General features: G+C 38.1%; 1 protein-coding gene across 1 annotated transcript in view; it reads right to left on the bottom strand.

The window, feature by feature from the left end:
- STKLD1 (serine/threonine kinase-like domain containing 1) overlaps positions 1–12,409 on the bottom strand; it is a gene marked incomplete at its 5' end in the record, with an annotated part of 13,957 nt that extends 1,548 nt beyond the window's left edge. The window contains 16 exons of the mRNA XM_009572437.1: positions 264–401; positions 943–1,071; positions 1,977–2,105; positions 3,230–3,358; positions 4,289–4,423; positions 5,006–5,122; positions 6,480–6,563; positions 7,197–7,327; positions 7,790–7,950; positions 8,052–8,164; positions 8,647–8,762; positions 9,396–9,466; positions 9,676–9,780; positions 10,419–10,493; positions 11,804–11,848; positions 12,314–12,409. Of these exons, the coding sequence (XP_009570732.1) occupies positions 264–401; positions 943–1,071; positions 1,977–2,105; positions 3,230–3,358; positions 4,289–4,423; positions 5,006–5,122; positions 6,480–6,563; positions 7,197–7,327; positions 7,790–7,950; positions 8,052–8,164; positions 8,647–8,762; positions 9,396–9,466; positions 9,676–9,780; positions 10,419–10,493; positions 11,804–11,848; positions 12,314–12,409 (1,774 nt within the window). The remainder of the gene's footprint in view (positions 1–263; positions 402–942; positions 1,072–1,976; positions 2,106–3,229; positions 3,359–4,288; positions 4,424–5,005; positions 5,123–6,479; positions 6,564–7,196; positions 7,328–7,789; positions 7,951–8,051; positions 8,165–8,646; positions 8,763–9,395; positions 9,467–9,675; positions 9,781–10,418; positions 10,494–11,803; positions 11,849–12,313) is intronic.
- Positions 12,410–12,633: the final 224 nt, after the last annotated feature.

Below are 12,633 nucleotides of genomic sequence, written 5' to 3'. Positions count from 1 at the left end.
GCTAAAGGAGAGCAGAAAGAGGACAGATCTACACAAACAGAAGGCAAGATAAGCTGAAGTTATAACATTATAACACCAGAGGGGCATTTATAATTATTCAAGAACAAGTGGGATGAACTCTCAGTTCCAATTCATCCTACTTTCTCAGATACATAGTCTTTTCTGAGAGCAACTGCTCTGAGCAGCTGCTGTTAACTGTTTTCTTTACTATCTTTTGGGGGTGGGGAGAAGAAGAGACTTGACAAACACCACCACCATCTCACCATACTGAACCATCTCGTTAATCAGCACACAGATATTTTCCACCACTTCAGGATCATCAAAGTGAAGGTGGTAGGCATCTTTGATCAGGTTTATTCCACTGCCTTTTGAATCCATTATAAATCTCAGAGCTGATATTTCTGAAAGGGAGACAAACAGTGCTGGGCTAATTGGTAACTGCACACTGCATTATCTACTTTCCAGTCCCCTGCTCTAGCTAGCACACATATATTTTTCCAGGAAGTCATGTCCGTCATTTTCAGCCTTCCTAAAAGCTATTCTGAAGCATATTTGGGCAACAAGTAGAAGACCATATATGCAGCCAACACTGTCACGCATGGCAGAAGTAATATTTTCATGTTTACTGTTTTCACATTGATTGAGCTCTACCCATTTACACAGTTGAAACAACTTCATCATAAAATAAGTAACAAAACACTCTGAAGTTACTAATGGATCAGACTGTGCTGATCTAATACTTCTCATACATGCATGCTGGGTCCATGGGAAGAAAAAAATTCGCACCTCCAGTTTCACTATTTCCTCTTCCAGTCCTGGAAGAAAAGATTACCTCAGGAGAGCAGATGCCAATCCCAATCCCACTATGAACTCTTAACTATACAGAAACATCCACTTCTGAGCTGATTTGCAATTAATAAGAAAAAAATTGCTGAATGTTACCAGATAGCCTTAGAAGGCTTGCTAATGCCAGGCAGGCGTTCTTCACCAGCACTGGTCTTTCTGGGTTCATCCTGAGCGCATCCAGCAGAAGCGCTGTTGTGGGCTCATATTCATTTTCAGTTAAGCAACCTTTAAAAAAAAAGAAACACACACAAAACCCCAAAACTTCAATATACTCAAAAGCCTTTAAAACACTCATCAGCATTTGAACTTCTGCCTCCTGTTTCTGAAATGACTTTTTAATTATGCAATAAAAGTTACAAAGAAAGCACGTGAAAACCTGAATTGCAGTAAAAAAGGCCCAATAAAGCCTTATGAGTTGATCCAGGGGTCTAGGAGAAATTTCTGATACATCTTCTATGTCAAGATTCTCTTTCATTCTCCAAGCCAAAAGGAATGGAGAGTCCTGAATACTCAACCTGTTCTGCTGGAGAGTACTAGAAACGAGATTGCTTAGTGTTTTACTCGGCTCTTCCTAGTGGAACGATGGAATAAGCGCAGGGCAGTAGGTAAACATAGGGCAATATTCTTGCAGGAGGAAGAAATAAGACAGTAGTACTGCAAGGATGCGTTTCCTAGTGCACATGATAATGAAAAAGATACGCATTTTACTTTTTAATCTGAAATATTATTCCCAATTTACAAAGCAAATAGCATAAAAACAAACCTCCCAGCCCATGCTGCACAACACTAATGCTGTGTTCAAAGGAGTAACACAAATGGGATTCTCGGTCTTGAGAGAAGCAAAAGAGAACGCTCTGCACAACAAGGTTCTTTAAGCTGCCCATCATTACAGTACCCATCAGCAGTATCTAGTTATATAATTGCTATGGCTCATCAAAAATAGCTTCATTAGGGAGTGTTAGAGAGCAAGTGCATGGAAGACTGGTTAAGAGAGGATGCAAGTTCCTAACTCTGCTGCCATCTGCAGAGCCTGCTAAGGCCAAGCAGCCTGTATTTCAAGGATCACCACTGACAGACGTTTGGCATACTAGCCTTTTTCGTGCACAAGGGACAAGGCTGGGAAAACACACCTTGGAGTGACAATGCCCATAGTGCCGAGCAAGCAGACTCCGTAACTGTTCCATTCTGGATGTGCTCTTGAAGAACCGCAGAGGTAACAGGGACAGCACTGTTCAGCAATGCTTGGTCTACATTTTTCTCTGAATTACCATAACAAAAAGGAAATGCATCAAGCAGAGTTATTTAATCAAGTAATAATATCATAAGCACATCCTATGTCAAATTATATCAGTAAAACCTTAATGGGTGATGGCATTGGAGTAATGCAACATTATTTTAGTATGGACAACAGCAGAGGGAAGGAATTTAAAATGTACAAAAACAAATCAAGTTTTACAGGACTAATAAATAGTAATGTTTATTGCAGAAAGCTGAACTTCTCCAGGAACTAGTTTTCTTTGCCATTTAAATTATACATGGGGATCCCAGCAAGAAAGCTGAAAAAATACCACCTTTTTGACAGAATACGGTCTGCAGGATGGATATTTAGTTGGTCACATAAATCAAACGGGTGGTTTGTGGCACAGAGGGAATAAAACACACCAAGTCCAATTGTGCACGTTCTGTGCTTTCAGCCTTCCTCAATGATTAGAACACCACACACCTATAAAAGAACATGTCACAGACACAAATCCCCTAAAAAACTCCCAGTGTAGTCTCATAAGAAGGGGTCAGCTCAAGCAATCACCCATGGTTCTCCAACACTGTAGGATGATGCTGGTTTAGTTCTAAGGCAATGCGAAGAGTACACTTGCCACCTTGCCAATCACATTTCTTTCAGAAAAGCAAGTCTCTAGGAGTTGTCCAACTCAAGATTTAGCCCAGTGCTGCCAAGAGAAGTGTGATGCAAAGAAATAAGATGCTATTAATTCCAAATGCTATCCTGATACCTAATCTATTACGCTGTTTGCACTGCACTCCCTCTGCTAAGAGCAGAGCAAAACCACGAGTGACAAACCAGAAACTGCATGTACCCTTTCATTTCTGACAGTCTGTTCATAAGCCATATCTTGGCCTAAACAGTAAAGATTTGACTTTGACACCTTATCACAAAGAGTTGCTAAAAAGCCTGCATTAGTTTTTAGTTTTCTCTCATTTAAATCTGGATCACTTAAAGTTCTAGTAGTGCTGTGGAGACATGTCTCCAGAATGGGAGAAAGAAAAATCCAGTCCCAGCAACAGGAATGTCTGAACTCAATTAGGCACAATACCTGCTGCCTTTCAGTCACGAGTCTAGGCACAATACTTGCTGTGTTCTACTTACCACTCACAGCCAAACTCCAGAGAATTCCACAGCAAGAGAGGCAGATCTTTTCATTATGAAGAAAATTTCTTAAAATTGACAGAAGGTCTGGAATTACTCCAACTTTCCTTAGATTCTTTGCAGCAACTTCTGAAAAACGCAGAAAAAGAAATTCTATAGAATCTGATATTTTTGTCCCACTCACTGTCCTCGCAACAGACAGCACTACTAACCATATTTAAACAGTGATAACAAACCAGTAACGTGATACTATCAGCTGGACAAAAGAAAGCAAGAGAACAGACTGAATTCTTTAACAAGATGCACTTAAGCAGAGTGGTTAGCACAAGTGACCCTTTCAAAAAGATGTCTGGCCATTCTTCTTCCTTACAGATCTGCAATTTACAGAGCAGAAAAGGAACTGAGAGGGTATAAATTACTATTTTTCAAATGTTTGCAATGTAGCGATTCAAGCTACCTCAGCTTCAGAATTAGGAAACACTATAAAAATAGTTTGGTCTTAGATGGTAAGTTTATTTGTACATGACACTTTGTACACTTGTTTTTTTTAAAGATTATCCCCTTGCTGCTAAATCCTTCTGTAACCTTTTATAAAAACAGTCTTCTGATGACTGTTGAATTGACACGGAAAACAAGTAAAAAATACTATAAATATTTAGCAATTACAATCTCAGGAGAAAAACCAAAGTAGAGAAATTAGGTAGAATGGTTTCAATTCACCATGGCACAGCCAAAAATAGAATCCAGTTTCTATGCCCTCATTTTCCCAAGCACTACTATTTGCACAGTTTGTACTCATTTCCAAAACAAGATGAAATACAGGACCACTCTAATAGATACAATTCTGTAAGTACCTTAAGCCTCAGCCGTGTATCTTACACTTTCAGGAGTATTATCTTACCAATATCTAGTCAATCTTACCAATATTACCACTATAAAACTAATACCCACAGACATCCACATCTCTTAGTGAAGTCACGAGTTCTGCATTATATCTTGGATTAGATTATAAAAGTAGAAACATAAGAATATTCCCCCAAAATAAACAAGGTGACCCACCACTGGCTGAAATCATCATCAATAATGTGCAGAGCAATGAAATTAACTCTTCATTTTCAGAGTGTTTTCTCACTGTGTCTAACAGAGAGCTGGCCACATTCTCATCCAGGGCCATCACCACATCCTGTTCTAGAGCTGTGAAAAGTAACATTTGAACAGAACAAAGATTTCAGTGGCTTTGAATGAAGTCTGAACCCCCTGCTATCAGCATGAGTAAAACATTCAATTAACAGCATTTCTTCACATAACATATCCAAAAGTTATTTTAAATTTTCTTTTTCTGAAACAGAATTCTTACTGTTTTCAAGCTTGTATCATTATCAGGGGTTATTGGGGTAAATTGCCAAGAAAGTGACAGCAGAGACCAAACAAGAGACCAGAAAACACTTTTATGGTTTGAAATTCAAATACCAGAACCCTGAGAGTCTCTTATTTATGCACTCTAGTAACACTCTACGTAACATGAAAACAAACTTGGTAGCCTAAGATCAGTAGCCTGTATTTAAAATTAACACTAACACAGAATTGATGTATGCCAGTCCTGAAGAAAGTCCATGAGAATCCAGACCCTTATTAAAGCTCGTTAAATTCCTCTACTACTTTAAATTTATCCCCTAAAATCATTAGTGAACCCATTTCAAACCTTATCTGCTACATCTAACTTTACAAGAGATAGGCTGTATCAGCCAGCATAAATTGGAAGTTTCATAACTGTACCTTGACTAAGAATTTCAAGCAATAAACTGCAACCATCTACTTGTAACTTGAGAGAATCTACATGAGTCTTCATGGCAAAAGTGATCAATTCTGTGAATGTTAGCAGATAGGGCAAGGCTGTGGGGAAAAGAAATTATCTGAGACAGCATTCACTTACATAGTCAATTGCTTAAAACGCTCAGTGGGTATCTATGCTCCAAAACACAAGAGTTCCAGTTTCAAATAAATTTGAGTCCCTGTGGACGATGTGATATGGCATCGAAATCAAAAAGAACAAAACACAAGTAAAAATGGAACAATATGGAGTGAATTCTGTAGTCTCTATGGGAAATGTCTCTTATTAAAGACAGCTGCAAGGATATGCAAGCCAGGTGTAGCCAGCACGTTCCTCATTAAGTCACACTGGCATTGTTCACTGGTCACATAGCAAGTCATGGGGTAGAACATTGTGCATGAGCCCAAAACCATGCTTTTCAGAACCTCTGGAGGAAAGTATTTCACCAGGTCTCCTAGTTTTAGGAAGACTCTGAGCTTTTGGAATAGCTAATAAAGCTATTCAGTGAATCCACAAATATGTGGTAAAATCTTGAAGAAACACTGGATGTTTTTTAGGGATCCATTTTGAGCACCTTTGAAGATGTGAGCATCAGTCATGGTAAGCCATGGTGCAGAAGTGCCAAACAAGTCAGTCAGATGTGTGCACGGCCTTGTACTGCTGTCAATAGGTTTGAATGAGAAATCACGAAGAACCATTCATTTTGTTATTTATAACCAAAGCCCGTTGTATTACTGAGTAAAGGTTTCTAAAGATTTCTTTAGTAAGAGTTGAAGATATAGGTAACTAAGGAAAAAACCAAATTATTCTTTCTCCTTATTTATTACAGATATGAACACCCCTGTCTTTTAACATCATAAGCCAAGGCCAGCATTAAAACACTATCATTATCAAATGGCAGCATATTTTATGAGTTAACACGGTGCTTTGAAAGTATTAATCTTGATCTGAAAGATTAGTCTGAAAAATGTGCAGGTGCTGGGAGAAAACATGCAGTCTCCACTCACGCAGCTTTACTAGACACACAGAAACTAGACACGCGTAGCTTCCTTTTGCTTTATCAGTCTTACAGCCCTAGGCATTATCCCCAAGTTGCCCCAATGCTGATATGAATTACCTTCTTCAAAAGTCAGTTTGCCAATTCACCTTTGCTGCCAATTAAAATATCACTAAGTTTTTTTCCTGTGCCCATTTTTCTTATCCAGTAAAACACCTCTGCTGTTCAACAAAAGCATTTACAAAACAAGTACCAACACAATCACATCAACTCGTGGCCTATTCCAGTATGTTCCAAAAATGTGAAATAGGAAGAGAGCAATTTCATTCTCATTTATTGTCATAGGAATTTTTTTCCTCTTCCTATTATCTCAAAACATAAGGAAAGAGCAGAACAAATAAATTAATAAAATCGTGCCTTACCACTTTTATCTCTTACAAAACTGGCAAGGTGCTGAATGGCTTTAGCCTGTGCTTCTTCTATATCCCAGAAAGCCTGCATGAATTCTACATAAAACAAGAAAATTCTTCTATTTGATTCAAACACTCATAAATTCAAATTTTCTCTATTTTGTGCAAGATGTGAATTAATATAAATGAAAATAATGTAATTTGTGATTGTTGAAAAGAGAAAAACTTTTCCCTTAATGCATCAAACATTTAAACATTACAAATTGTTTTGATTCATCTCTATAGTCTGTGTATTTGGCATTATATATTTTGGGGACCTGTTGGAATATTAAATCAGAACAGGGACAGGGGCTTTAAATGCATTATTCTGATAGCCTTTTCAGATTAAGATAATATCTTCCTTACTTAGAAGGAAAACAATAGAACAAATCCTTTGTTGGCATAAACTGGCAAACATGTTAGAATGCAGACAAAGTAAGTGGCGCTCCCCAGTTTTCTGAGGAATGATCTCTGACCCCATTTAACTTGTGCAGTAGGTACAGCTGGTAATCTTATGAGGTTATAGGAAAGGCTGTATAGTGATCCTTCCTCCAAATAGCATCCCATTTTATTTCAAGTAAAATGAGTGTCCAATAATTCATTTTCAAGTAGAATATATGCTGACTGGAAAACATATGGGTTTATTTCCTATGAAAATCACCATTACATTAATCTTATTTTCCTTATTACCTAGAACACTTTCGATTCCTCCCTCAAGGAGCACATCTATTATTTTGGGAGGCAAAGACTTTTTCAGATTTACTAAAGAGACACCAGCAACACTCAGGCATTCCCTAATAAATGGAACATCAGTCAGATCCCTAGAATTACAAGAGACAAAAGCAGTACCAATAAGTTAGAACTGGTAAGTTACAAAAAAAAAATTCTACACACTTGGTTTCATTTTCTTATAAAAAGCTAACAATACTTCTTTGAAAACTGGATTATTTTTGACAGAACTTACACAATTTACTTCAAAACGGCTAATGAAAGAGCTTACATTGAGCAAGCCATGCTTAGCCTTCAAGTTAAGGGCTCGTAAAACTGTGTATAACATGATTTTATAATGTAACTCTTCAAAAAAGGACACCTACGCATATCAGGATGCCCACTTCTGAATGAACACCAAGTCTTTGACTTTTTTTAATAACTCAATTTGTCGAGGCAGTACGATCAGAAACCTTGACTCAATCTCTTTCAAACAGTAGCTAACGTTCCCATCTTTGTGAAGGTAGGTGGGGTTTAGGACAAAAAACCATAAAGGGAAAGCATCCAGAACTCACTTTGCTGTGGGTCTCATGCTGGGCTGAATCTGTAGCATCATAAATAAAATCGGAAATAAAGGCAAAGAGCTGTTATCTCCATTTTGCATTAGTGTCAGAACTCCCTCAAGACGGCTGGTATCCTGTCTAATATCCTGCAGTAATGAAGTTATCTCTTCTGCCTGTAAAGAGCATAGTATCAGAACAGCTTTCACACACTCGTTTACAGATACCCTGGTGGGCCAATGACTTTTTAAATCTATAATGAAACGTTATTACATACATTCAGAACAAAGCAGGTCGTCATCTCAAGTAGAATACAACCTAGAGACCAGATGTCAGATTTCTCAGTAAAAGAAAAACCAAGTGTTTCTGGAGCCATCCAAGACTTGCTACCTGTTGAAATAAGAATCATATGGTAACGTTGCTGACATTGTACTATACACAGGTTTTGCTTGCACATGCATGAACTGCAGGCAATTGTTTTATGTCTAAAATTTAGAGATATTCTGCAGAGATTAGACCTTTTTTACTGGTGATATGCCACAAAAGACTAAGAAACACACTATACTTAATGAACAATTTTCTAAGATTTTGCTGCACATGTATCAAGCTAAAAAGGATTCCAGCTGCATCTGTTGCAGAGTTCTGAGACACACAGACATATCTATAGTTTTTAGTTGTGAACACAATTAATGCTGCAGGCAACTGCCTATGAACATCCTATTCATAATTTAGAAGACAAATAGTATAATGCAGAGAAGGGGGAGGGAAGATAATTTTTTCCTCTTTGGCTGATTTTTCTCTCAGGACTAAAAATATTCAGCATAACTGAATCTTTCAAAAATAAAGTAAAAAAAAGTAAAACAAATATCTACTTTCTTCCACTCTTATTTTCCATTTCATCTCATCTGTCATAAGTGTCTCTGTACTGAAGTCGCTAAGCATGAAGGATGCTTCACCAGTCACAAGTATGTTTGATGGCTTGAGATTTCTGCAACACAAATATTTTCTGTCAGCCTGTGAAATCAGAGTCTAATGACATAACTACAGGTTCCCAGCATCTTTACATATCGGAAGGTTTGGGGTTTTTTTGGGGAGGGTGGGTGGGGTGGTGGTGAGGCGTTTGGGATTTTATTGTTTGTTGGTTTTGGTTTTGTTTTTTTTAAAACGTACAAGTGATAATCAATTGAAATACAATTATTTTCTTCTTTTCCTGTGAAATGCTTTAAAATTTGTGATTGCAACAGACTTATCTGAACATAGAATGCAACAGTTGTCTCTTATTTTAGATACACAAAGTATACCTTGTCCATCACAGCCACCAAAATGTAAGCACTGAGATGGTCAATATTCTAATATTAAAATTAATACTAGAATTTTAGCACATTCAAAACAAACAGAGAGAACACCTCGTTCAAACAGATAATTCTAGACAAAACTCAAGAAACAGATGACTTCAGAAGTCACAGAAAACTAATCTATACATGAAGTCCAGAATTTCTAACTCCTTCTCCCCCTTTTGAACAGTAAAATTCACTGTCTCTATGTGAACAGCTGTGCTGAACCAACAGTCACTGCAAAGAACAATGACCTATCAGACAAAGAGAACAAGATTTCTGCGCACCTGTGGAAAATATTTTGTTTGTGTATATAAAGCAAAGCATCCACCATCTGTCCCAGGAACTTCAGAATCACCTGTTGAGGGGAATATACATGAAAGTGTAACATAAACACAATAACTTCCAAATACCTTTTGGAAGATAACTTCCAAACCCACCCTTCAGCAAAACACTGGGCTTTGAAGATTTTGGGAAAGACTTTGAGAAAAAGGGAATACAGAGGAAGAAATATAAAAGCAATGAGACTCTCTCAGTTCAACCAGATGCCTCTTCTGTACTTTTTACCATGTCTGTTATTTTTTCTGACTTCTGCCTTTTTTCCGTGATTACAGACGAAAGATCTCCTTGGCCTGAGTGCTGCATTACCAGACAAAGGAACAGAGATGATATCTGTAATAAAACATTACACCAAAATTGTCTAATCGTTTGCAGGTAATAACATATCCAATAAGAAAGATAAAACTGAGCACTTGGCCAAACTGGTGGGTGTTACGTTCACCAATACTAAGGTGTTCCAAGACGATTAATCTCTCACAAAGGAGACAATGTTTACTTTCTCTTACTAAAGATACAGCATGTTTGGTTTTGTTGTTTTTTTTTAAAAAAAAAAACATTATCAAGCATCTTATCTGAAGCCATATTGGACAATTCAAGTCAAATATACATCCATAAAATCAACACAAATTTTGCTTGAGTGCTGAATAAAATCTGCAAATAAATAAGTCAGGGCTTTCAGCTTCCTGTAGTCTCCTATAAAAGGGTTTTCATGCAGGCATGAAAATCAGTATTGCACTCTGATTCACGTCAGAATCTGAGAGCCAGTGTGCAATACTGCCATGTGATGGACTCCAATCCATATATCCTCACAGCTTTTCAGCATGTTTACTCAGGAGTTAAAAAAGTTTCAAATCAAATAACCCTTTTTTTTAGTATCTCACACCAATGACCCCAAATTTAAACCTGCAAAAATGCTTACATGCCTATATTAACCATGTGTTCCAGTTTAACCAATCCTATTTCATTCTCACCTCATTATCCCAAGCCACAAACAATTCCTTGTAAGCACAGATGTTTGAATGATGAAGTTTCAGCAAATCCATTGCCTGCATAGAATAAAAAAAAAAATACAGAGACAGCTTTCTACATCTACACAGTCCTTCCCACTTAACAGGACCTTAAATAATATCCTAAGCCAGTTCCTGACTTATTCATGTCACACATCTGATCAGATTCTTTCAATGTGCAAGCTCTGTTATACATTTGCATGCACAAGTGTCAAGTTAAGGAAAATATTTCAGTAAGACTCAATGTAATGCTGTAACAGCCTTGTGAGATTCAAGGATATAAGCTGATCCTTAGGGACACGATTTGTAAACAACCCCCTTCTTCAGTTCCTAACATCCAAACCTGAAAACACATCTTAGAATATGAAAGTCAAGATGATTTTTCTAGCGTAGCCATTATTTCCAGTAACCCCTATGCAAGCTTGAACCTCAGAAAATATGATGACACTAGTGAGATGCTTATCTCCTTGAAGTTGGTTTCTGTGTAAGGCTCTAACAACTACCAGTTACTTCAGCAAATATCCTGACGATGTGAAAGGTAAAAAGAATTCAACTTACTCTCCTATAGTTGTGTTTGTGGCTGTGCAGACACAACAGAAAAACTAAGAGCCAGGCTCCCAGCTGGCACAACTGCATTTATTTCAATAAACATGTACATCAGCAGAAAAATTGGATCAAACTTTATCAGTAAAGTTAGTCTCGGTACATAAAGAGGTCACCTCTCTTGAGTAGGATGAAGCATCTGTACAGACATGTATTCTCACTGATTTTCAACTGCAGATGTCATGCATACTGGACACTGTGAGACTAATCCATTATGTGCTACTTCACATATTTTGTTGAAACAAATTTTGGTATTTTAATAGTATTTCTGATGTTACTTCTTACTCAAGGCATTGAAACAAATTTGCACAAAAAAGTACAACACCGGAAGAAAGCCAGTCAAATCATTCACATCAGCTCTGAGAAATTAACATATAATGAAATATGTTAACTAGAAATTGAGTTCTTAATAATAAACTATAAACAGACCAAGGTTCTCCTTCAGCTTAAAGGCCAAAAGGATGAGCTTTGCTCTTTGTCTTCACTACAAAACAAATATGAACCCTGAAAAACAACTATCCTCTGAGAACCGCTGTCCATTTGAATCTACATATTCAAATGTAGGAACAATTAATACAAAATCCTGGCCTGAGCTCAAGCAGAGGGCAGGGAGAACACCCCTCTGATAGTCCTACCTGATTTACATCTTGACTGTTTACTTAGCTAATCCTTGTAGATAAAAGACTTTGTTCTGCTAAGACTTTGGTCTTTGTAAGTGAAGTAGTAAAGAAAAACTGCACTGATACCTCCTTCAAGGCCTCATTTGCTCGCTTTTCTTCAATGCATTCAACCTGCACCAAACAAGAGACAAGGATGAGATTGTAATACAGAGACAGGCAAACTTTAAGCCAGAACAATCTTGCCAAGATGACTGGAACTGCAAATTGTGTATGAATTGGCATAAGTTTTCAATGATAGCTCTAATTTCTAATGTTTGGAGCAGTCTTCTTGTTGGGAGATGGCCAGAAACAGAGCTTTAAATGAGTCTGCAACAGCTGGCCAGTCCTTCCCCTGCACTGTCAAAGTAGCAGTAAGCTAAGGTGAAAACATATAGGCTGCTCCCCTTTTCCCACTTTTAATCTCAATATTCCAGTAAACTGATCTGAATCTTCCGATTTCCAAACCAGCAGCACAGTAAGATGTAAGCCTACTCTTACCCAGTGGCCAAGCTGCCCAACATGTTTGTCTCTGTTACTACCAGAAGGGCCCATGGAGATGCCAACAGACTCTTGTTTTCCTAGCAACCACCTTCTCACCTGCTTTATTACATATTTCTTCTCCGTGCCCTTTTCTGTTTTCAATTCGACTACCAGCATAGTGCCCAGCGCCCCAGGCTGCAGCTGCTCCAGCACCTGCAGGGCAGAAGAGCGACACTAATGCACTTGCTCACCTGCACGTGGTAGAACCACCAAGGCAGAAAGCCCCTTCAAACCACTTTCCCACAGACACCTCCACACAGCACGCACCTCCAGTTCCCCGTGGCAGGACCACAGGCACCCCCACCTGCACCCCAACTCTTGAGAGGCACACTGACCTCCCTTCCCCTCAGGGACATTTCCCCTCACTTCCCCCCCAC

This window comes from Fulmarus glacialis, unplaced genomic scaffold (genome assembly GCF_000690835.1).
Source record: "Fulmarus glacialis isolate BGI_N327 unplaced genomic scaffold, ASM69083v1 scaffold10552, whole genome shotgun sequence".
Classification (NCBI taxonomy): domain Eukaryota; kingdom Metazoa; phylum Chordata; class Aves; order Procellariiformes; family Procellariidae; genus Fulmarus; species Fulmarus glacialis.
Note: the sequence above shows the minus strand (reverse complement) of the source record. Positions and strands in the feature narration are given on the sequence as shown.